General features: G+C 42.8%; 2 protein-coding genes across 3 annotated transcripts in view; one reads left to right on the top strand and one right to left on the bottom strand.

Annotated features, from left to right (window-relative positions):
* Nucleotides 1-21230, bottom strand: part of st3gal2 (ST3 beta-galactoside alpha-2,3-sialyltransferase 2) — a 140231-nt gene extending 119001 nt beyond the window's left edge. Inside the window, exon 1 of one of the 2 annotated variants that reach the window (XM_078400622.1) lies at nucleotides 20925-21230. The gene's annotated coding sequence lies outside the window, so the exon portion shown is untranslated. Of the gene's footprint in view, nucleotides 1-20532; nucleotides 20706-20924 lie in introns of those variants that run through there. The other variant, XM_078400623.1, reaches the window with a different exon arrangement.
* A 696-nt stretch (nucleotides 21231-21926) lies between these two features.
* Nucleotides 21927-24427, top strand: part of fcsk (fucose kinase) — a 134284-nt gene continuing 131783 nt past the window's right edge. Inside the window, 1 exon segment of the mRNA XM_078400619.1 lies at nucleotides 21927-22075. Within this exon segment, the coding sequence (XP_078256745.1) occupies nucleotides 21927-22075 (149 nt within the window).

The raw sequence follows: 24427 nt of genomic DNA, 5'->3' as shown, positions 1-24427 counted from the left end.
CTATCCTTTTGCTATTGACATATCTGTAGAACCCCTTGGGGTTTACTTTTACATTACTTGCCAAAGCAACCTCATATCTTTTTTTCGCTTTTCTAATTTCCTACTTAAGATTCCTTTTACATTCTTTATATTCCTCAAGAACCTCATTTACTCCCTGCCGCTTATATTTATTGTATATCTCCCTCTTTTTCCGAACCAAGTGTCTAATTTCCCTGGAAAACCACGGCTCTTTCAAATTATTATTTTTTCCTTTCCACCGAACAGGGACATAAAGACTCTGTACTCTCAAAATTTCACCTTTAAATATCCTCCATTTCTCTATTATATCCTTTTCATAAAACAAAATGTCCCATTTCACTCCTTTTAAATCCTTTCTCATCTCCTCAAAATTAGCCTTTCTCCAATCCAAAATCTCAACCCTTGGTCCAGATTTGACCTTCTCCATAATTATATTGAAACTAATGACATTGTGATCACTAGACCCAAAGTGCTCCTCAACACATACGTCTGTCACCTGACCCGTCTCATTTCCCAACAGGAGGTCCAACACTGCCCCTTCTCTGGTAGGTACCTCTACGTATTGCTGCAAAAAACTATCCTGCACACATTTTACAAACTCCAAACCATCCAGCCCTTTAACAGAATGTGATTCCCAGTCTATGTACGGAAAATTGAAAACACCCACAATCACTACACTGTGCTTACTACTAATATCTGCTATCTCCTTACATATTTGCTCTTCCAATTCTCGTTCCCTATTTGGCGGTCTATAATACACCCCTATAAGTGTTGCTAAGCCTTTCTCATTTCTGAGTTCCACCCAAACAGCCTCCCTAATTGAGCCTTCTAGTCTATCCTGCCAAAGCACTGCTGTGATATCCTCCCTGACAAGCAATGCAACACCCCCACCTCTTGCCCCTCCGATTCTATCACATCTGAAACAATGAAATCCTGGAATATTTAATTGCCAATCGCAACCCTCCTGCAACCATGTTTCACTGATCGCCACAACATCATACTTCCAGATGTCAATCCAGGCTCTAAGCTCATCCACCTTTCTTACAATGCTCCTAGCATTAAAATATACACATTTAAGGGACCCATCTTTCTTATTCTCAGTTTATTTCTTCACTTCTTTCTCTCCTACATATTGGGTCTGAGTGTTTCCCTTTTCTGCCTCCTGCCTCACACACTCCCTATTAGCTATCTGTGTTTGAGTCCCTCCCCCCAACCGTACTAGTTTAAAGTCTCCGCAATTACCTTAGCAAATCTCCCCGCCAGGATATTGGTTCCCCTCAGGTTCAGATGCAACCCGTCCTTTTTGTGCAGGTCATACTTCCCCCAGAAGAGGACCCAATGATCCAGAAACTTGAATCCCTGCTCCCTGCACCAGTCCCTCAGCCACGTATTTATCCTCCACCTCACTCCATTCCTATTCTCACTATCGCGTGGCACAGGCAGTAAGCCTGAGATTATCACTTTGGAAGTCCTTTTTTTTAAAACTCTCTTCCTAGCCCCCTAAATTCTCCTTTCAGGACCTCTTCCCTTATCCTACCTATATTGTTGGTACCTATATGTACCACGACCTCTGGCTCCTCTCCCTCCCTTTTCAGGATATCTTGGACACGTTCAGATACATCCCGGACACTGGCACCAGGGAGGCAAACTACCATCCGGGTCTCCCGACTGCGTCCACAGAATCGCCTATCTGACCCCCTCACTATAGAGTCCCCTATCACTATCGCTCTCTTCTTCCTTTCCCTACCCTTCTGAGCAACAGGGCCGGACTCCGTGCCAGAGGCCCGGGCGCCGTCGCTGCCCCCAGGTAGGCTGTACTCCCCAACAGTACCTAAACAGGAGTATTTATTGCCAAGGGGTACATCCCCTGGGGTACTCTCTAGTCCCTGCCTCTGCTCCTTGCCCCCCCTAACCGTGACCCACTTGTCTACCTCCCGTGGTCTTGGAGTGACCACCTCTCTATAACTCCTCTCTATAACCTCCTCACTCTCCCTGACCAGACAGAGGTCATCAATCTGCCGCTCCAGGTTCCTAATACGGTCCCTTAGGAGCCCCATCTCGTCGCACCTGGCGCAGATGTGGATGTCTGGAAGACTATCAGACTCCCAGATTCCCCACATCCGACACCCAGAACAATAAACTGCCCTGGCACTCATACTCCCCGTTAACTGGGATACGTTGCAGAGTGGTCTGCTCCAACCGCTCCTGGGCCTCTGTAAGAACAAAGCCCCGTGCTCGGTTTCCAAAAACTACAGCCCTGACGCTACTCCAACCGCTCCTACCGCTCCTGGGCCTCTGTGAAAACAAAGCCCCGTGCTCGGTTTCCAAACCTACCGCCCGGCCGCTGCTCCAACCGCCCACCCAAAAGAACTGAGTGATCTCCTGGGAGAGGCGAAAAACCAGATAAAAACCCAGGCCAATTTGGGAAAAAAAATCCGGGAAATTCCTCTCCGACCCCAAGCTAGGCGATCGAAACTTGTCCAGGAGATCACACAGGTCTTACTCCTTACTATCTCCACACAATACTTCCCAAGCAACTTGCTTTGCTCCACAACCCAAGGCCACTCCAACCATCACAATCAATCCAAAACATGGAGACAACACTTGCACGCATTTGGAGGTCTTTGTCAACTCATTCACCAAAGCATGCGAGATGATGAGCCTTGTACTTTACATCCACAAGGTAATGTCCTCTGCCAACCTGCGATGAGCAGGTAGTGCTGATGCCTTGCAGCTCCAACAATCCAGGTGCAAACCTGAACACAGATGCTGCCATGTGTAGAGTTTTCCCAATCTCTCTGTAACCATGTTAATTCTAGCCAGGAGTTCCAGTTTTCACCAAGAGATGACTACTTTGACATGTGGATGTTGACTGCTTTGACTCCTTTTTCATATTTAAGGACTCTGCAGCCAACCTAAAACTCTGCAGCCAACCCAACCTGTGATGGCAGCCACTGCCATCAGAGTTCAGTTACTGTATGGAGCACTGCGTACCAAAGACGACAATCTGAGTGTTTCCCCAATCAGAAACCTTGAATAAAATGCGAGGTCCACTCCTGGGACAAGACTGCGTTCAAGTCAAACAGTCCTGAGCCACGGCGCGGCCGTGGGACACCATTCTGCTTTAGTTAAACATTTTGTTCAAGATGGCCGCGCCGTTGTGTTTGGCTGCCTACCACTGTATGTTTCTTTTTTTTCCTAATCAGATGTGCAGCACTTTGGTCAACGTGGGTTGTTTTTAAATGTGCTATACAAATAAAATTGACTTGACTTGACTTGACACATGAAAATGATATGACCTATGCAAAGCCATCAAGAATACCAAGAAGGAATTCCAGATCAAACTAGAGTCACATGATAACCACATGGACACTCGTTAATTGTGGCAATAAGTGCATCATATGGCAAATGAAAAAGTGAAGTTGGGCAATATCACGGGTAATGTGCCCCTCCATGAGTTCAATGAATTCTATACTAGATTTGTACAGCGAGTCGATACATTACTGTTACGTGTCCCATGTGAACCCATACCATGGTCACTGTGTCAGATCGGCCTTCCTGAGAACAAACCCGTGGAAACCAATTACCAGAGATATTCGCTGACATCTTTAACCACTCCCTCCTCCATTCCAAGGTGCCCAACTGATTTCCCCATGCCAAATAGAAAAAAGTAGTGTGCTTTAATCACAACCGAACGATGGCTCTGACAACCACCATCATGAAGTGCTTCAAGAGGCTAGTCATGTTGCACATTAACTCCAAATTCGCAGATAATCTCTACCCACTGCACTACCATCTTAATAGGTCCATGGAAGATGACATCTCCCAGGTTCTACACTCATCCCTGGAATATCTGGGTAACAAGGACACCTAGGACACACTGAAGTTTGTTAACCATAGCAGCTCTAGATACACTATAATTCCAACCAAACATTTCCAAACTCCAAGACTCAGTACTTAGTAACCCCCTCTGTAAATGGATCCACAACTTCCTGACTCTTAGATCACAATCAGAAAGGATAGGTGACAACACATCCTCCACGATAATTCTTAACATCAGTGCCCTGCAAGGATGTGTATAGTCCCTATACTCTCACATTGTGCAGCCAAATTCTGCTACAATACCTTTCTTTAGCACTGGGATGATAGTGGTCTTTTTGAAGCAGGTGGGGTCCTCAGAATGGAGTAGAGGTTAAAGATGTCTGTGAATACCTCTGCCAGCTGATCCGCACAGGTCCTCAGGATAGGGCCAGGACTCCATCTTTACCATTTACTTCCCATGGATTTACTCTCAGGAAAGCAAATCTTATGTCTGCCTCAGTAACTGTTGGTACAGGTGCACCCAAGACTGCTGGGGCAGGTGGCATTCCATCAAACAGTTCACCCTCAAACAGTATCCGGAATTGTGTGTGTGGTCACTACTTCCTAAGAGTCCCTTAATCACATGATATTTTGTTAATCCTTCCTCATTGTATTCTTTGCTTGTTTTTCACAGGTGGCGTACACACATCAAGCAAGTAACTTACTTCAGCATATCCAAATCTAAAATAGCTTGGTCCAAGGTTATTCTGCAATTTATTGTTCCAAGAAGCAATATATTGTTCCAAGAAGCCTTAAGAAGCACTCAACCACTACTTCTTGTACAAAATCCTTTTTGGCTTTATCTGTCTAGTCAATATGCCGATTTAAATCTATTGTGATAATTGCAGTTCCCTTCGTACATTTAACATTTCCCCATTGATTTTGTGCACTATTAAGATGATACATTTTGAAGGCCTATAGATTAGCCTTACTTGTGTCTTCTATCCCCTGGTATTTATTATTTCAACCCAAATTGATTTCTCGCCACTGCTCAGCACCTACACCACGACTCAGCACCCTCGAACGCCTTCCTTGATTAGCAACACTACCTACCCCTTTCCCCTTCGGAACATTGTATAACCTAGAATATCAAGTATCCAACTCTGTTCACTTGCAAATAGATTTTAATAATAGCTGTTAAGATCATATGCAAATGTTACAATTTGTGCCATCAGCTTCTCTAACGATGCATGCTACATGCATTCAAATAAAGAGGATTAAACTTTGTTTTTGTTATAATTCTTACTTATTGTGGATTCACTTCTATAGTATACCTTTGGTTTCATTTTCTGCCTCTTCCATTCATGCTTTGGTTAGCCTTCTCCCCTTCGCTAGCCTGTGCCACTGTTCTCCAATTTCTTTTTGAAATCTAAAACATTCCATCACCTGCCTTCCCCATTCTAATTAGCATAGCCAAGTGATTTTTTTTTGCTCGTGTGTCAGACGACGCTCTGCCATCGCTTTGCCACAGCCAGTGCCACATCTGTGCCTCTGCGGAGATCATCTGCAGTGCATGCCTCGCCGCCGCAAGTCAGTAGGTGGCCATTGTCTGTACCTCTCCACAGTTGCATTTGTCAGAGTCCAAGAAGCCCCACTTCTTCAGGTTGAGTCCGCAACGTCCCACTCCAGTGCGGAGGCGGTTTAGGGCTTTCCGGGTAGTACAAGGCTGGTGGTGTCCTGGTGCCATCTGTTCTTTGGTTTTGGTACCTGGCACGGTTGGCTCGAGTTACATGAAGCTGTTCCGACTCTTCAAGCGTTTCTTGGCGTGTTGGTGATTGTGCAAGGGGTGACGGGGGTCTGTATCTGCATTGAAGCGTTCTACTGCAGCTGCCCGATCACGTCTTCAAGATGGTTTGTCGATGCCAACCAGCTTGTACAGATGTTCAACCTTTGTCGGCTTCAGGCATCCTGTGATTTTCCTGCGGGCAGTGTTCAACGCAGAGTCCACCTTGCGTGCATGTTTAGAGCGGCTCCAGACAGGGCTTGCATATTCTGCCACTGAGAAACAGAGTGCCAGGGCTCCAGTGAGGATTATTGTTGGGTCACTTCCAAATGAGCTGTTTGCCAGTTTTTCGATGACGTTGTTCCGGGTGTTGACCTTTGCCTTGGTTTTCTCAACATGTTGGCGATATGATAACGTGCGATCAAGGGACACATCTTGATACTTTGGGGCTATGCAGTGTTCCAACAGGACACTGCACAGGCATAGTGAATGAAACAATGTAATTTATAATGCCAGTATACAGTGGGTAAAACTAGCTTTGAATTCCAGCCTTTCAATTAATCACTCAACTCCACTTCTTTACTCCAAGATAAATTTAAATAAACAAAAATCTGCAGCATTGACAATATTCAGTTTCACTATTATTACATTGTTATTTTAATTGCATGTTTTTCTCAAGTCTGTTGTGTCTTATCTCAATTGACAGCCACATTTGATACTATCCATGTGACAATTGATATCAGTAGTCTATTTTCATTCACTTTAGTCAGTACCTCTTGGCTCCATCTTACACACTTAATAGTCAAACTTCTAATTATACAATGGCAAAACATCAATCTGCAAATAATAACAGTGATAAAAGTACTTAACACATTTCCCGAGCTATATCATGTCACAGCTAGAACAAATGGTGGAACACAAAATATCAGTAGTAAAATTATGATCTCATTCCTCATATGATCTCCAATATACAAATAATTTCCCTGCCCAACTGCTACACAAGGAACAAATTAGTTATAAGGCATACTTTACACAGTGTGTGAATGTTCTAGATACCGGAGCACAAGAATCAACCCACATTAGCATATTTAACACTTCAGTATGTTAAGAAGCAGTAACCCACTGGGGAAAAAATTCCATCAAGTATTTTTAACGTCCAATTCACTGGGCAAAATTGTTTTCCACCATGGGCAAAAGTCAAGTAGTATTAAATATACTGATTAGAAAATGTTCTATGCACTCCTGTTTGGAGTGCCAAGTTAGGGGTCTTGCCCAAAAGAGCCCTAAATCTCTTCTCTGATCAGAGCATCCAGTAGTCTTGCAATTTGCTGGAGGAAAGATCAGACAATTATTATCACACCCTCAAGGCTTCAGGAGTAATGGCACTAAGGAAGCCTAGATGACAATAATTTCAGCATGCACTGCAGCGCAGAAACTTTGTGGTAGGTGGTGAGGCTGGCAGTAGGTGGGTACTGTGTATTTGAAGATGTTCCCTGTGCTGCAGAAGCTGTAGCCTCTGCCATTACCAACTGCCTAATATTTGGGTCTGCACTAATAGCATGCTACTTGCCCAATGGAAGGAATAGGGTCCAAGCATGACTCAAAAGCATGTTAAATGTTGTTGCTGGACATTTCATCAGATAGCTCCATTCAGTTTCTTCTCCATATAGATTGTCATCATCCTTATCTGAGTTCCCTGTAGTACAGAACACGATATGCATCCTTATCCTTTAGGGAACAGGCACCCACTTTCCCACGGAGCAAGTTGCAGACCATCATGCCCACAAAACACCATCTACAGATCGTGGCACTAAATTATCCCTTAGATTCTGCAAGGTGCCAGGAATTAAGCTGGTGGGAGTAACAGATGGTGCATTTGTCTTCTTCAGAGTCCAGGACGTAAACTGAAAGGATCTGCATTGGCAGGATCTCCTGAAAATCTGGTGAGGAAGGCAAACATTTATAGTCATGGTGAGGGAGGCAACAGGTGAAAATAGTCCACAGGAAACATTCGACAAAAGATATTATTGAAAGGGAGGTGGCACAAGAGGACCAATTAGGTAGGAACATCCAGTCAACAGCATGCTTTCTGATCTTTCAGTTTTGACTGGCAGAGTGTCAGAGTGGCAGCAGAGCTGATGCTACAAAGAGCGAGTCGTTGAGATCAAGGATTCCACGCTCCAAACCGCCAAAGTTCGCTTTACTGGTATTTATTATAAGCACACCTCTTGCAAAATGAGGGAAGAATGTTAGTGAGTGTTTTTAAGTGCATGAATAATGCAACTGCATTGTATGTGTGATGCCCAAGATGCAAGAACATTGCCAGGTGAGAGAATGTAGAACGGCTTGTGTTCTCAGATGGATCTGAGACTGTCTACACTAATCATGACTAAGTGATCAAGGTCATTAAATGTTTTCTTGTGCTGGCACAGGCTTCTCATCACTGATATTGATGTCCATGGCAGCTCCTTCCAATGCTGCTTCATCTGGATGAATCGGCAGATGGTGGGGCACAGCATGCATACTTCAAAGTTTTCAAAGGTCAAAGTTCTTTTATTGTCACATGTACCAATTACGGTGCAGTGATAAGCAAATTACCATATAGCCATACGAAAAAAAGCAACACGACACATAACTACATAGAAGTTAACATAAACATCCACCACAGCAGATTCCCCACGTTCCTCACTGTGAAGGAAGGCAAAAAAGTCCAATTTTTTTCCTTGCAGCTGTTTCCCATTCTACCACGATCAAGGTTATCTATGAAGGAAAATAACTGCAGATGCTGGTACAAATCAAAGGTCTGAAGAATGGTCTCGACCCGAAACGTCACCCATTCCTTCAATCCCGAGATGCTGCCTAACTCGCTGAGTTACTCCAGCATTTTGTGATACCTTTAAGGTTGTCTATGAATATGGCTTCCCACTTCTGTAACTGTGACAGTTCCTAAGCAGTCATAATGCAGGGTTGTCTGTGAGATACTGCACAATGACTCCAAGCACTAATGTGACTGAGTGATCAGCCCCCCCTTAAGTGTAGAGCTTCAACATCAGTTGAGGCTGATTGATTTCCTTTGTCATGTGCCATTCACAAAATGGCTTTTGGTGAGACTTACCTTTATAAGCTGATAAACAGAATTCAATAACAGGGAGGTTATTATAAGAAACACTAGTTTGGCGCGCACCTTGTGTATTGCACACAGCTTTGCTTGTCACATCACAGGAAAGATACACCGATCAGCCAAAACATTATTACCTGATGAGTCAAAACATTATGACCACCTGCCTAATATGCTGTTGGTCCTCCGTGTGCAACCCCATACGCAGCAGGGTGCGATGCACTGTGTATTGGAACACATTCCTCCCGTGACCACCATTAACATTTTTATGACTTGTGCCACAGTAGATCTTCGGTTGGTTCAGACCAGACAGGATAGCCTTCGCTGCCCTCGCACATCGATGAGCCTTGGGCGCCCACACCTTATCGCCGGTTTGTCCCTCCTCGGATCACTGTCGGTAGGTACTCACCACTGTTGACCGGGAGCACCCCACAAGTCTTGCCGTTTCAGAGATGCTCTGACCCAGTTGTCTGGCCATAACAATTTGATCCTTGTCAAAGTCACTCAGGTCTTTACTCCTGCCCATTTCTCATGCATCCAACACATCAACTTCAAGAACTGACTGTTCACTTGCTGCCTAATATATCCCACCCCTTGACAGGTGCCATTGCAACAAGATAATCAATGTTATTCACTTTGCCTGTCAGTGGTCATAATGTTTTGGCTGATGCTCTGGAGATTTATAATGATGTGTGGACTAGAAAACTTTACCAATGATTAAAGAACTGGATAAAACTAGACATTTTTCTTTGGAATAGGGGAAAATGAAGAATGATTTAATTAAGGTGCGTAAAATTATGAGGGGCTTATTTTCCTCAGCAAAAAGGTTAAAAATAGGTACAGATTTGAAGTAATAGCCAGAAAGTACAAAAGAAACAGAAAATCATAACCAGAGGATTGCAGAGGTTTGGATCTCATTGCTTAAAAAGATGGAGGAGGAAACCCTCCCCTCCCCCCACTTCCGATTACATTTAATGGTACTTGGTCACTTTAAATACTGTAAAATGCAGGGCTGAAATATAGGATTTGGTGAGCTAGTTGTTTCAAGTAGGTCATACACAATAGACTGAATAGTTGCCTCCTATGCTGTGAACATTAACCGATCTTTCCACAATTCCCTGACTACAACTCAATGCATAAGGAAAACATGCAACTTTCTATTTCAGAACCCATATGTTGAATAAGATGTGCAGAATAAAATGCTGCTTCAATGGCAATAGCATAAATAATCATGGATCCTCAACAAACTAGCATTTTAATACATGTTTCAAGGGCAGTATAATTCCTTGTACAATAATTGTGACCATAATCAATAACTATCTTCATATTCTAAATTAGTATACAGAATGGGAAAAGAAGTCATTCTAAACTCATGATGTACCATGTGTCCAGGGGTTATTCAGTGGTGCAGATTACCCAGTCTAGATAAATGATTAATTAGCAGATCCAATAAAATTAGGAACATACAATACATATTGTCTGTGCCTTGTTTTCAGTAATTATTATTTAATTCAGATTGTTAATGAATTTCTTCAACTTGCACAATACATAAATAAAATGAAGACCAAATGCAGTTCAAAATGTTATACTGTATTTTAAAAGTGCTAAAGTGACCATTTAAATTCTAGCACATGTTTCTCTGCAATAAGGAAGCTGTTATCACTTATGCGTTAAACCCAGTTTGACTGGCTACATTTACTTGTTTCATGTTTTCATAAACTGGATCAATAATTTCATTTTTGGACCAGTTAAGCTGTTAAACTAGGGCTAATTAATGGCATGTTGATCGTGTTCACTTACAGCAGCAGTATCATTATATGTGGAAATTGAGGCTGTTGTGTTACCACACCAAATGCACACTGGGGAAGTTTGTCTGACACCAGTCTTGTCATTCCAAACGCTTTATAAATTGTGCAGAACTTCCTGACATCAGTTCAAAAATTTCCTTTTGCCAGTCTGAACGGTTACAATCTTTTAGTGCTCTTGCAATTTAGTTTCCCAAGTCTCTCATAACTGCATATTTTCCTCTTCAAGATTGAACATTTTAGTTTTGTATCTTTTTTCTTGTGGTATCTTCTGACTACAGTTAAGGTTGTATTTTTGTACCAAATGGAACTCAGCAATATTCTTTTTCTCCCTACATTTTATAATCTATTTATAAACCAAGCTCATTGGTTTGTGTGAGAAAGAACTGCAGATGCTGGTTTAAATCAAAGGCAGACACAAAATGCTGGAGTAACTCAGCGGGACAGGCAGCATCTTTGGAGAGAAGGAATGGGTGACGTTTCAGGTCGAGACCCCTTCTTCAGACTGAATTCAAGCTCATTGGTTTTCTATTTGTAAAAGTAGTATACCTGTACTCTATTTTTTCGTTTCATCTCATTAACGTGGCCAGAGTCTAACCACATTCAGCTAATCAGGGGCTCTTTTCAATCATATATCTGTATTTCCCCAACAGATATTGCTCAAGCAGTTGGTTAGTGACTGTACACCAGCAATAACTTTAATGTGAAAATGAACAAAAATGGATGTTTGTCTCATGTTCTGCAATGACCAATTACACAATTCAACTATATTTCTAAAACTGCTGAATCTGGGTAAACATTACAACAATACTATTGGACAGTTATTTGCACATTACTAGATCTACTAAGCATTGCAATCTGACATATTAGAGTAAGCGCAAGCAAACGAGGTGAAAGCACACTGTAAGACCCATTTGTGTTTGGAGTAGCTGCTGTTAGCATATTACATTATTTTGTCTAGATATATCTTGCCGTATTATTTTGGACACTTGGGGGCTGTCGTTAGATGAATACATGTATGGGCATAACGGACTGGGAGGAGCCAGAACCAGGTAGTATATCTGGAAACACAGGAACTGGGAGGAGGTAGACACGGGGAGCTAGGAGAGAATACAATTCTTACCAGACCTGCAACGAGAGCCGTGGGCAGAAGGGGAGAACAGAGCAGCCAGCTATGACTTGAATGCAAAATAAGTACAGCCTGATATGTTCATCTTCTTATTTGTACAACCACTTCAATAAACAACTAATTAAACTGAAAATACGTCTGGAAAATCTCTCTGTGGGGTTTGCATCAAGATCAGTCCAGCTCCCTATGGAGTAATAGCAATTAGAAGAGAGTTTACTGGAAAAGACTGAAGTTGCCATTACACATACATAAGAGGGTCTTACATTGCAAGCAGTATTCCTTCAGTCTAGCAAAGTAGTTTCAAAATTTTATGCTAGATATCAGAGGAATACAAACTAGTACTGACATTCTATTCAGGGATAAAAGCATCAAATTTGGTTCTCACTGCATCATAATTATCGGCAGAAAATACCCACTTTATTATCCCATAAAAGATATTAAATGCGAGTAATATTTTTTCCAGTCAGTTAACAAATCATTTAAAAATTTAAAAATACATACAAAAGCTGGAGCCACTTTCTTTATGTCCAACTATGACATTCTAATGTTTTTTCAATGTCCTCTGGTTGCTTAGGATGCAGTAGAGTGGGAAAAATTAAGGTTTGAAGTAGGGTCTTTTTATGGCCAATTCACAAAAGCAAATGAAAAGAAAATTAAAATGATTAAGCCACAGTATTGGGTAATTTAAAAAAAATTCCAAACTTTGTCATTGATTCATGCAGACAAGCTTGGAATAGTTTTTGCTACTTCCTGATACTCCAGATGTTACCAAAAGCTTAAAACACGTTTAAATTGCACTGCTTGGTCATCCTACACCTATTACTTATGTATTCAGGTTTCCAATTACAAATATTAGCTTGAGAAACAAGAATAATTTCTCTATCATTTTTTTTTGTTTAGTAGATTCAAGGAATGCAGGTGCTGCAGGTCAGGCAGCATCTCTGGTGAACATGGAAAGGTGACATTTTGGGTAAGAATCCTTCTTCAGACTAAATGTAATGGGCAGGGAGAAAGCTGGAAAAGGACAGTGGGGCAGGACAAAGCATGGCGAATGATAGGTGGATACAGGTGAGGGGATTTTGAGATGCAGAAGATTGGACAAAGCTAGAGATGAAAAGATAAAGAGGGTGAGATTAGGAGAGAAGAGATAGACAATAGACAATAGGTGCAGGAGTAGGCCATTCAGCCCTTCGAGCCATCACTCTCAATCAGTACCCCGTTCCTGCCTTCTCCCCATACCCCCTCACTCCGCTATCCTTAAGAGCTCTATCCAGCTCTCTCTTGAAAGCATCCAACGAACTGGCCTCCACTGCCTTCTGAGGCAGAGAATTCCACACCTTCACCACTCTCTGACTGAAAAAGTTCTTCCTCATCTCCGTTCTAAATGGCCTACCCCTTATTCTTAAACTGTGGCCCCTTGTTCTGGACTCCCCCAACATTGGGAACATGTTATCTGCCTCTAATGTGTCCAATCCCCTAATTATCTTATATGTTTCAATAAGATCCCCCCTCATCCTTCTAAATTCCAGTGTATACAAGCCCAATCGCTCCAGCCTTTCAACATACGACAGTCCCGCCATTCCGGGAATTAACCTAGTGAACCTAGTGAACCTACGCTGCACGCAGATGAAAATTGTGAAGGCAGAGGAAGGCGTGAAGGTGGAAGAGGACAAATGAGTGCTAGTCCAGGTGGAGCACAGGGAAGAGAGGAGAAAACAAAAATAAATAGAACGCAGGAAACTGAAGGAGAACTGTTGGCAAAAGCGGGGGGTTGAGTCCAGGTATCAGAAATCCTGGTTAGGCCCGAACTGGAAGGCCTGGAAAAGGAGTTGGAAGTCACAAAATCAAGATGGTGGCACAGGCATGTGTTGAGTAAACAAACATGGCTGTGGTATTGAGTACAGGTCAGAACTTAGTCGTAGAGCAGGAGAGCAGCAGGAATCGCAGAAGGGGAAGCGAGTGTCTCAGAACTCTCGCTGAAGAGAGGAAGATACATTCTTCATCCTTCTTCACCAACCTCTATCACCTTATTTACTTTCCCTTGAAGAACATCTATACTATTTCCTCAACTGTTCCATGGTAACAAGCTTCACTTTTTTTTTTTGCATCTTCTGAACATAGATTATTTTTTAATTAATTCCCTGTGGTGTTACAGGTGCCAGGTCACATACTCAAAAATATCTGGATGGTTTCCTTCATCTTTTAGAAATCGAAATTCTAAGCCTTTCAATGAAATATGGTTACATGAAAATCAACACATCAGATTAGTTTACATAAAACACATAAAATAGGATTTAGAATATAATTTTCCAAAACAAACCATGTAGTTGAGAATTCACATACCCTGGGGCAAGAACAAGAAAATAATCACTTGTTCCAATTAGATTACACCTGCTGCAGGATTCTCCTGAAATTACACTGGCACAAACAAAGATACTAGTGGAACAAGATGATCACTCCATTATCTTACTAATGTCTTTTTATCTTATTTATCCTTGGAATATTACTGCTGAGGTGACCCGTTGTCTTGTCAAATACATTTCATTGTACCGTTGACCCTGTGCCAACCTACATATGACAAATAAAATTTAAATTAAATAAAAAAAATTAATTAAATTGCCTATACTGAGGTGTAGTACGCAAAGGAGCGTAACGTCCACCATTTTAGTAGGCAAAACCCGCCGTTCGTTATGCCTCTCGCAATGTAATCAGTGTTTTGGGGGAACAGTATGTGTGATGATACCATTAAAATGCAGAATATTTCTCATCTATCAATTCACAGATTTTTGTTATTTTTCTTTTAAAATGTTTCAGCAAGTTTCTGCCTACTAACATGGCGCCATGGCGCCATGATATACTATGGTTTTTAGGGTCAAGTGGTCTATCTTGCTCCTCTATTATCTTTGGGCACAAAGAAGCTATTTGAGTTCTGACCTGAAACACCACATATCCATGTTCTCCAGAGATGCTGCCTGACCTGCTGAGTTACTCTAGTGCTGTCTTTTTTGTAAACCAGCATCTGCAGTTCCTTGTGTCTATATTTCACATGCATTGATCTGTTGTCTCCACAAGTTGCAATCTATTCTGTTTCTGTCCAATTCAAGACATAATCAAAATTACCTTCAGCAATTGTCACTATGCTCTGTGATGCAATGGATGCATATAGTGAATGGATGCATTCACTAATTATTTCTGCCAGGGACAAAATAAATCAGTTGCATTATACAGTTCAACAGACCCCATTCAACATGTTTTTATTTTAGTTTAGAGTTGGGAGATGCAGCATGGAAACGGGCACTTCGGCCCACCGAGTCCACGCCGACTATTGATCACCCGTTCACACACAGGTTCGACACACTCCCTGCATACTAGGGGAAATTTACAGAGATCATTAACCTATGAACTCGCATTTCTTTATGGTGTGAGAGGCACGCGGAGGAAACCCACGCTGTCACAGGGAGAATGTGCAAACTCCCCACAGACAACACCCGAGGTCAGGATTGAACCCACGTCTCTGTGCTGTGAAGCAGCTGCTCTACCAGTTGCATAACTGTGCTGCCCACTTTATTCGTATAATTCATCATCAAGTGGTAAAAAGCCATCAGTATAACTCTCTTGATGAGCTTCTTTACACTAACTAGCATGGCACACAATTATGAGACAATTTGCAGATTGAATTCCTGATCTCGGGTGATACAACCGATCAAATTTCATCCCAACCAAATAGTCATAAATAAATTCACTCCCAAAGTATCAACAGCCAAATCCATTTCTAGGAAGAGTCAGTAAAAGTAGGAAAGGAATCTAAATGTTTCCCACCCTTCCCTCCCCAAATAGAAGTTACAGGGGATGATTAAAATGCACTATGGATTGGCTGACATAGCACAGTTCACAAGTCACCCCAATGCCTCTATTTTTCATGTTTTGAAACCATTTGCCTTAATTAAATAAGGTGGTGCTATTAACTAGTCACAGTTTAAACAAAATGTAAATATTCAAAGAGAACATCAAGGATCATGAACCATAAATGTAGTTAAATGTAATGATTTATTCAAAGAGTTTTCTGGAAATGCAAATGAATTACTTTTTGCAGGAATGATATACAGTAAGAGCTTAACAAAAGTTTAAATATTTTAAAACTGCCATTTGCCTTAGTTACTACCGTTGATTTACTAACGTCACATTGGAAGATTGTTGAATGGAAGATTGCCCATGGTGGAAAGAGTGACAATGTGGTGGAAGATTGCCATGGTGGAAAGGGCGGCACGGTAGCACAGCGGTAGAGTTGCTGCTTTACAGCGAATGCAGCGCCGGAGACTCAGGTTCGATCCTGACTACGGGTGCTGTACTGTAAGGAGTTTGTACGTTCTCCCCGTGACCTGCGTGGGTTTTCTCCGAGATCTTCGGTTTCCTCCCACACTCCAAAGACGTACAGGTATGTAGGTAAATTGGCTGGGTAAATGTAAAAAAATTGTCCCTAGTGTGTAGGATAGTGTTAATAGTGTTAGTGTGCGGGGATAGCTGGGCGGCGCGGACTTGGTGGGCCGAAAAGGCCTGTTTCCGCGCTGTATATATATGATATGATGATATGATATATGCACATAATACTGCTTCAATGTTTCTAAAACATCTGACCGGATGAATGATAAAATCACAGGCAATCACATGATCAAGCAAATTGTATTCAGTGCTATAATTCATTGAAGGGTATAGTTGTACAGCAGTCAGCACTTGTGCCTCACAGCTCCGGGATCCCGAGTCTGGCCTGATCTTGGTCACTGTCCCAAATGGAGTTTGCACATTCTCCCTGTGACTGTGCCAGTTTCTATTTGGAGCACCACTTTCCTCCTACATCTCAAAAGATGCAATGTTATGTTAATGGCTACTGTGAATTGCCCATGGTGTAAGTAGGTGGCAAAAGAAACAAAGGAGAGTTGCTGGGCCTGAGAGAGACAACAGGTTGCAGGCCCACAGGGAAACAAGGAGAGTTGGATTAGGACTGACGAGACTGCTCTGCACGGATTCAACTGAATGGCCTCCTTTTTGTGACAAGAAAGAAGCCATCAGCAAAATGAAAATGGAGATTTTGACTATCACTTTTGATAAGTCAAAGGGTCAGAATTTCAGAAATGTTTATTTAATAAAGACTGAGCAGAAAATGTGAACTGTTGAGACAAACTTCTGATGAAGCATTCTGATGTAACTTGTAGGTCGTAACTACATGATAACTTTTAGATGAGTGCTCAAGTATTATCATTCTACATTCCCCTCATAATCTTGATAATAATCATAATGAGTCACCAGATATTTTAATTTCTATTCCTTGTTCAAGCAAAAATACAGTTGATGCCTCTTTGTAATTGCTGCAGCACAATTATAAAGTAGCACTCAAGCTGGAAGAAAAAATACACAAGGGCAAGTAGACACAAGGAACTGCAGAGGCTGGAATCTTGAGCAAAAATAACGCAGCGCTGGGGAACTCAGAGGGTCAGGCAGCATCCCTGAAGGAAATGGATAGGTGACATTTTGGGGCGGGACCCTTCTTTTGCATAAGGGCAAGAAGGTGTTTTTAAGGGCAAGTAGAAGTAGCGATGAGGAGGGAAGTTCTCTTTCTCACTAAAATCCATTGATTGCTTCTTGGGACACACAGCAAAGAGAAAAGCCATTTCTGGGATGCTAAATCTTTAGAATAAAATCAGGTTCAATGGTTTAATGTTAAGACATCACATTCAGCTGATAATTAGCCATTTCCAATCAGAATTGCCTAAAACTAAGCAGAAACAAGAACCTTTGGTAATGTTCCCCTCTGAACTCCAGCATATTGAAGCAAGTTTAAGAACATTTAATGAGATAACACTGTCAAAATTGGTGCAACTGCATTCATTAAGTACTTTAAATTCCCTAGCTATTTCACATTCACTTATTGTTTAAATTTGAATGTACAGAATTTGAAGCTAATACAACGAAAAATACTTGCATCATGTATAACCTCAGGATGTCAGAAGTGTAGGTATTTTTGAAATACAGTCACCTCGTAGTGACCAAGGATACATTGCCCTAGAGTGCATTATTGAACAGAGACATCACATCCAGGGTACAAATACATAGCTCCCTGAAACCAGGGACAAAGGTAGACATGGTGGTGAAAGTGGTGTATCTAAATGGCTTGCTTTCATCGGTCAATGCTTTTAATACAAGACTTGTGATATCACGACAGGCATGGTAGTCGGCATTGACATGGTGGGATGAAGGAGCTTTTTCTAAAGTGTACAATCCCATGACCTCTAACACAAGCAACAAAAAAAATCAATTTGGTCATAGCCAGGTTATATTTGCTCTAGAGTTATTTGCGTTAGGGTATTAATATTAACTGAGGAAGGTTCTTCTCTTAGAATAGGACAAAGATTTTTATGTTTTCTTATTCTGAATTACCATTAAACTTTGATAATATATAATATATGAAGCAACAAAAACAGAGTCTTGATCACTATGTACAGTCCGTTGTCTTCATTTTCTTGACTCCGGGTCGTCACCCCTCGCATAGGACTGCATTTCATTCCTTACCAGCAGAGCTACCCCACCCTCTCTGCCCACCTGTCTGTCTTTTTCGATAGGACGTACAACCGTGAATATTCAGTTCCCAGCTCCGATCCTCTTGCAGCCATATCTCTGTAATTCCCACAGCATCATGCCTACCAATCTCTAACTGAGCCTCAAGCTCATCCACTTTATTTCTTATACTTTGCGCATTCATATATAACACTTTTAATTTGGTATTCACCTCCCCTCTCACACCGGTTCCTATTTCACCTGACCTTACTCTCTTATCCCTTCTTGAACTTTCCGTCCCATTAATTCGGGTTTCTTTCATAACTTTTCCTGTACTCTCTTTCCCTTTAACTTCATCCTTATACTTCCAATTTGTCGACCTCCCCCCCCCCCCCGCCCCGCTATTTAGTTTAAACCCACCCATGTGGCACTAGCAAACCTGCCTGCCAGAATGTTGGCCCCCCTCCAGTTAAGGTGCAACCCGTCCCTTTTGTACAGGTCATCCCTACCACAGACGAGATCCCAGTGGTCTATAAATCTAAATCCCTGCTCCAGCTCCTCAGCCACACATTCAGATCCCCTATCTCCTTGTTCCTGCTCTCACCAGCACGAGGTACTGGAAGCAAACCAGAGATAACCATCCTTAAGGTCCGGCTTTTCTGCCTTCTTCTTAACTCTCTAAACTCACATTGCAGAACCTCCTTCCTCTTCTTCCCGACGTCGTTTGTGCCGACATGCACAACCACTTCTGGCTGCCCCCTTTCCCACTTGAGGATACCCAGCAATCGGTCCAAGATGTCTTCGACCCTGGCACCAGGGAGGCAACAAACCATCCTCGAGTCTCGCCTGTTGCCACAGAACCTCCTGTCTGTACCTCTCTCTTTTGAGTCACCTACCACTACAGAGTTACCCGATGTAGGTCTCTCAGGTTGCACCTCAGCACCAGGATTTGATTGAAAGACATGTCCGCCGCTCGGACTAGAAGTGTCGTCCGTCCCGACAGCTTCCAAGATGGTGCACCTGCTTTCAATAGGTACAGCCACCGGGGTCTCCTGCACTCCACTCTTACTTCCCTTCCTCATCGTCATCCACCTTCGCTCTTCTTATAGCGTTGGTGTAACACCTCATTGTAGGTCCTGTCCAGGAAGCTTTTGTTTTCCCGGACGGTCCTGAGATCATCCAGCTGCTGCTCCAGTTCCCTAACACGGTCCTTCAGGAGCTGCACCTGGACACAATTTCCACAGGTGCAGTTGTCAGAGGCACCAGCAGTGTCCCTGACTTCCCAGATCCTGCAAGAGTCGCACTGCAACAAGTTGCCTGCCATTATTTCAGTAGACAAATCCCAATTGGTTGTGCCTCTCACCTTCTCCATCTATGAGCATAATCTCCTCGCCGAAGACTCTTGAGCCAAAGACTAGCATTTTACTCACCAAGGCACTTCCTCAACAAGGGCCGTTCCGTGGCAGCTGCACTTATTTTTTATCTACTACCTAATCAACTACTTTAGGGCTAATTTGTAAATGACTTGAACCTTTTTGCACTCTTTTTACATCTCCGTTCCCTCTAACTCACCTTCTTTCAGCCAATACTCGCTCTTCATGAGTATCATGGCTATATTATCATGATTGCATTGGTTGTATGGTCTGTATCATTTATTATCGTGTATTATCTGTATTATTTATTTATCATTCAATGTTTTTAAAGCTAGTCAGGCAACTGCACTTAGTGACATGGCTTTTCTAATGTCACGAATGTTACCCAGAACTGGAAACCTAACTCAACTCACAACTAAGCCAAGCTGCTTCTTGTTCAATGTATTCCATTGTTCTGACTACATATTTTGGCTTTTTATTCCTTTGCCGATTATTCTCTACCTTTTAACACTCCAACTTCTAAAACACAAACCTTATATGAAATGGACTGAGGAAGTTAATGTTTATTTAGTTGTTCGTGACGGAATATCTATTTACAGGAGCTGTGATTTAAAAAAAAATCTAACGTTACACGTTTATACGCCTGAAAACCAGACCATTTTCATTCACTGGGACGAGTTACAATTATTTATCTCAAACAAAATTATCATAGACCAACTTGGATTACGTTTCACGAAGTCTTAATTCTTAAGGATCTATTCTTTAAACTTGATAGATTTAAACGAAACACATCTACAAAACACGTTGCGAGAAAGAGATGTTGTGCGTCCAAATTTTATAACGGTACCTTGAGACAATATTATTGAAAACAAGATTATTAAAAAAAAAAAAAACTTCTGATTTATTTTATCTAATAAAGAGACATTAAAACAAATCGCACATTCCCCAGAAAGTACCTCTTGTTTTCAACTCGCTTGGCGATTCTAATTCCACATATCTGAACGCAGCTGTGATTAAGGCTCGCCTTAATTTGCAGATGATGGGGAGTGGGAGGAGAAAGTTGAAACTACTGGGAGTTTATCAACAGCATTTAAATTTAAATACAAACTGCAGCAAAGTTCGACGCTTAAAATCTCCTGGCTCTGATGTATCTCGAATTCAATACAACTAAACCAAGCTGTTGATAACTCTGGATTCCATTTGTAAATCGCAATCCCCGAGTGTGGCTCGGAATGGGATAAACTATTACTGAAACGCTTACTTGATGAAGAAACACCAAAATGCATCAAATGTAGCAACATCTCACTGCCAGATTCTGAAAAAGGCTGAGTCCACGCACAGCACTTACCCTTCTGGCGTGCTCCAGTAACAAAGGCAAAGCCAATAGACGGAATGTTACTGAATTGGAAGATGATGGTATTTATTGCTGGTCTCGGCGATTTCAGGAGCCTGCACTCTGATCGGAGGCTGTGAGTGGTAGTGATGGTAATCTGGCTCCTTTCTGAAAGGTAGAGGGCGCGGGAAGGAGGCGTCTTGTTCGCTCTCTCTCACTCTCCTGCAGCCAGTGGACTGTGAGGGCCGATTCTCTCTTTCTGGCAATGATTTATCTCTCCTACCACCTCCGAACCACAACCCCCTATTACCATCACCAGTCCACGGGGGCAACTGGAGACATTCACACAACGGTTTGAATGAGCCGCGGGGCCTGCTAGGAGTTGTAGTTTATATTTAATGTTCTGCCGTTCGTTTTAATGACAGTCCGTTTGGAACTACAACTCCCATCGTGTTTGACGCGGCCAGCGCACGCGCACGGGGGACCCCGTCTCCATCCATTTAACAACTCTCGCCGTAGCCTTTGAGGGGAGGGCGCAACAAATGTAATAAAATGTCACTCTTTTGGTGCTTTGTTGAAAACGGATTTATTTAGTAGACACATTTTACCTCAGAAACAATGCCCCCACGATCTCATGTTTTTCAGGGGAAAACTGAGTTGGAACTGCTCTGGAGACTGATATAAACTACCCTTTAAATCCCAGGGAAGGGGCCGGTGGGGGTTCAATTATTGCTGAAAGAAGGAGGGCAGTAAAGCGTGTGGACCGTTGTTCGAAGGACAAAGCGGCGCAACAGAGTCCGCCAGACAACAGACGACGCCCCGCCACTGCGCATGCCGACGCCCCGCCACTGCGCATGCCGACGCCCCGCCACTGCGCATGCCGACGCCCCGCCACTGCGCATGCCGACGCCCCGCCACTGCGCATGCCGACGCCCCGCCACTGCGCATGCCGACGCCCCGCCACTGCGCATGCCGACGCCCCGCCACTGCGCATGCCGACGCGGAATGCATGTGCGCATGCGGGTAGAGCCGCCTTCGGGCTGGACTCCAACGACAGCGTCGATTACGTCACCAACCGGGAAGGGGAAAGGTCAACATTGTGGCGACAAGGTGAAAAGATGTCTGTACAGGCAGTGGTCATGCATTTATATTGAAGAGAGGGATAGGTAAGGTGAAATGTTCAACGTCTCTCCATCTTAATGCTCATGACAATTTACAGTTTCATTTACGTCTTTATTTAAATTTCTACTCAATTGGGAGAAAGTTTCCAACACCAGATTTAGTGTAGTTACAACGAGAAAGTGCTGAAAACACTCAGCAGGTTGAGCAGTTACCTGTGGAAAGGGAGACAGAGTTAATGTTTCGGTTTGAATATATGAAAAGGATGAATAAACTGCACGTTCAAGGAAGCAGTTAAGGGATACAGGCAATTACTGTAAATGCTGGACACGATGATACAAAGGTAGGTAGTTTTGCAGATGGTGGAGATGGTTGTGAAAGATGGCAGCAAGATCTTGATCGATTGGGTAGGTGGGCTGAGGAATGGTTGATGGAATTTAATAGAGAAATGTGAGGTGTTGCATTCTGGGACGTCAGACAAGGGCAGGACCTACACGGTGAATGGTAAGCCTCTGGGGAGTGTTGCAGAGCAGATGGATCGAGGAGTGCAGGTGCATGGTTCCTTGAAGGTCGAGTCGCAGGTAGATAAGGTGGTCAAAAAGACTTTAGGCACATTGGCCTTCATCAGTCAGAGTATTGAGTACAGAAGTTGGGATGTCATGTTGCAGTTGTATAAGACATTGGTGAGACCGCATTTAGAATATTGTGTTGAGTTCTGGGCACCATGTTATCGGAAAGATATTGTCAAGCTTAAAAGGGTTCAGAGAAGATTTATGAGGATGTTGCCAGGATTAGAGGGTGTGAGCTAGAGGGAGAGGTTGAGTAGGCTGGGTCTCTATACCTTAGAGTGCAGGAGGATGGAGGTGATCTTATAGAGGTGTATAAAATCATGAGAGGGATAGATCAGGTAGATGCAAATAATCTCTTGCCCAGAGTAGGGGAATTAATAGCAAACTGAGGGGTAACTTTTTCACACAAAGGGTGGTGGGTGTATGGAACAAGCTGCCAGAGGAGGTAGTTGAGGCTGGGACTATCCCAACATTTAAGAAACAGTTAGACAGGTACATGGATAGGACAGGTTTGGGGGGATATGGACCAAGCGCAGGCAGATGGGACTAGTGTAACTGGGACACGTTGGCCGGCATGGGCAAGTTGGGCCATAGGGCCTGTTTCAATACAGTATCACTCTATAATTATTAACATTTCCTGTACATTACCACAAGGAAAAGGATAGAGACAGGGCAGACCCACGAGTTCTGTCGTGCTCATTCTGAAGAAGGGTCATGACCTGAAACATCACCCAATCCTTCTCACCAGATATTCTGCCTGTCCCACTGAGTTACTCCAGCATTTTGTATCTATCCTCGAGTTCTGAATTAGGGTAAGCCAAGTTTGATAGTAATAGTCAGGAACTTGCTTCAGTTGATTGGAATAGGTTCTTTGCGGGGAAAAGAACGTCCAGAAAGTGGGATGCTTTTCCTTTTCTGGTTGGTGCACTTCTGGTGGTGTCAGGAAACTGATATTTTAAAACTGATCACAAGAATTCAGGGCATGCAAGTTCCTGTTAGAGTGAAGGGCAAGGCATTGGGGTGTAAAGAATCTTGGATAATGAGAGACATTGAGGCTCTGGTCAAGAAAAATGAGGCATGGGACAGGTATTGGAAACTGGGATCAAGTGTATATCTGGAGGGGTTTTGGAAGAAGAGCATGTTTAAGGAAATTGGGAGGGCAAAAGGGGTCAGCAGATAGATGATTTTAAATGTTTACTTGGAGGAAGATTATACTTTTGAAAGATCAGGGAATTGAGAGTTATGGGGTACAGAAGAGGAAGAGATCAGACATGATTATGATGAATGGTAGGATAGATTTGAGGGCTGAGTGGAAAACGTCTGCTCCTTGTGTTCAAAGTCTTCCAGATTCATTAATGATAAGGGAACCACCATCCGTGACCACTCCCAGCGCAGCATCCCAGCATTTAAAGCCCGTTTACTTTTAGCCAGTTACATTGGAAAACCATATTGTGTGAATCCCCAACATCGGTTGCTGGAAACAAGCATTCTGTTCTGAGCTGTGTCCCTATTCTCCTTCTACCCATCAGCACTAGGGGTAACTTACTGTAACCAATTAACCTACCAACAAGCATGTTTTTGATATGTGGGAGGAAAACGATGCACCCAGGAGAATCCCACTCATTCACAGAGAGAACATGCACACAGACGGCATCCAGGATCAGAAATGAACCCAGATCGTTGCAACTGTGAGGCGACTATGCTAACCGTGGACAGTGTGCCGCCCATATCTTTTGGGAGAATCCTGCATATTGTTTGTATCTGGTGATCTGTGCGAACCTTTTGTCCTGCTGTTGAAATTATATTTTCGTGACTATAATGCATTAACTG

This window comes from Rhinoraja longicauda, chromosome 6 (genome assembly GCF_053455715.1).
Source record: "Rhinoraja longicauda isolate Sanriku21f chromosome 6, sRhiLon1.1, whole genome shotgun sequence".
In the NCBI taxonomy this organism is placed as follows: domain Eukaryota; kingdom Metazoa; phylum Chordata; class Chondrichthyes; order Rajiformes; family Arhynchobatidae; genus Rhinoraja; species Rhinoraja longicauda.
Note: the sequence above shows the minus strand (reverse complement) of the source record. Positions and strands in the feature narration are given on the sequence as shown.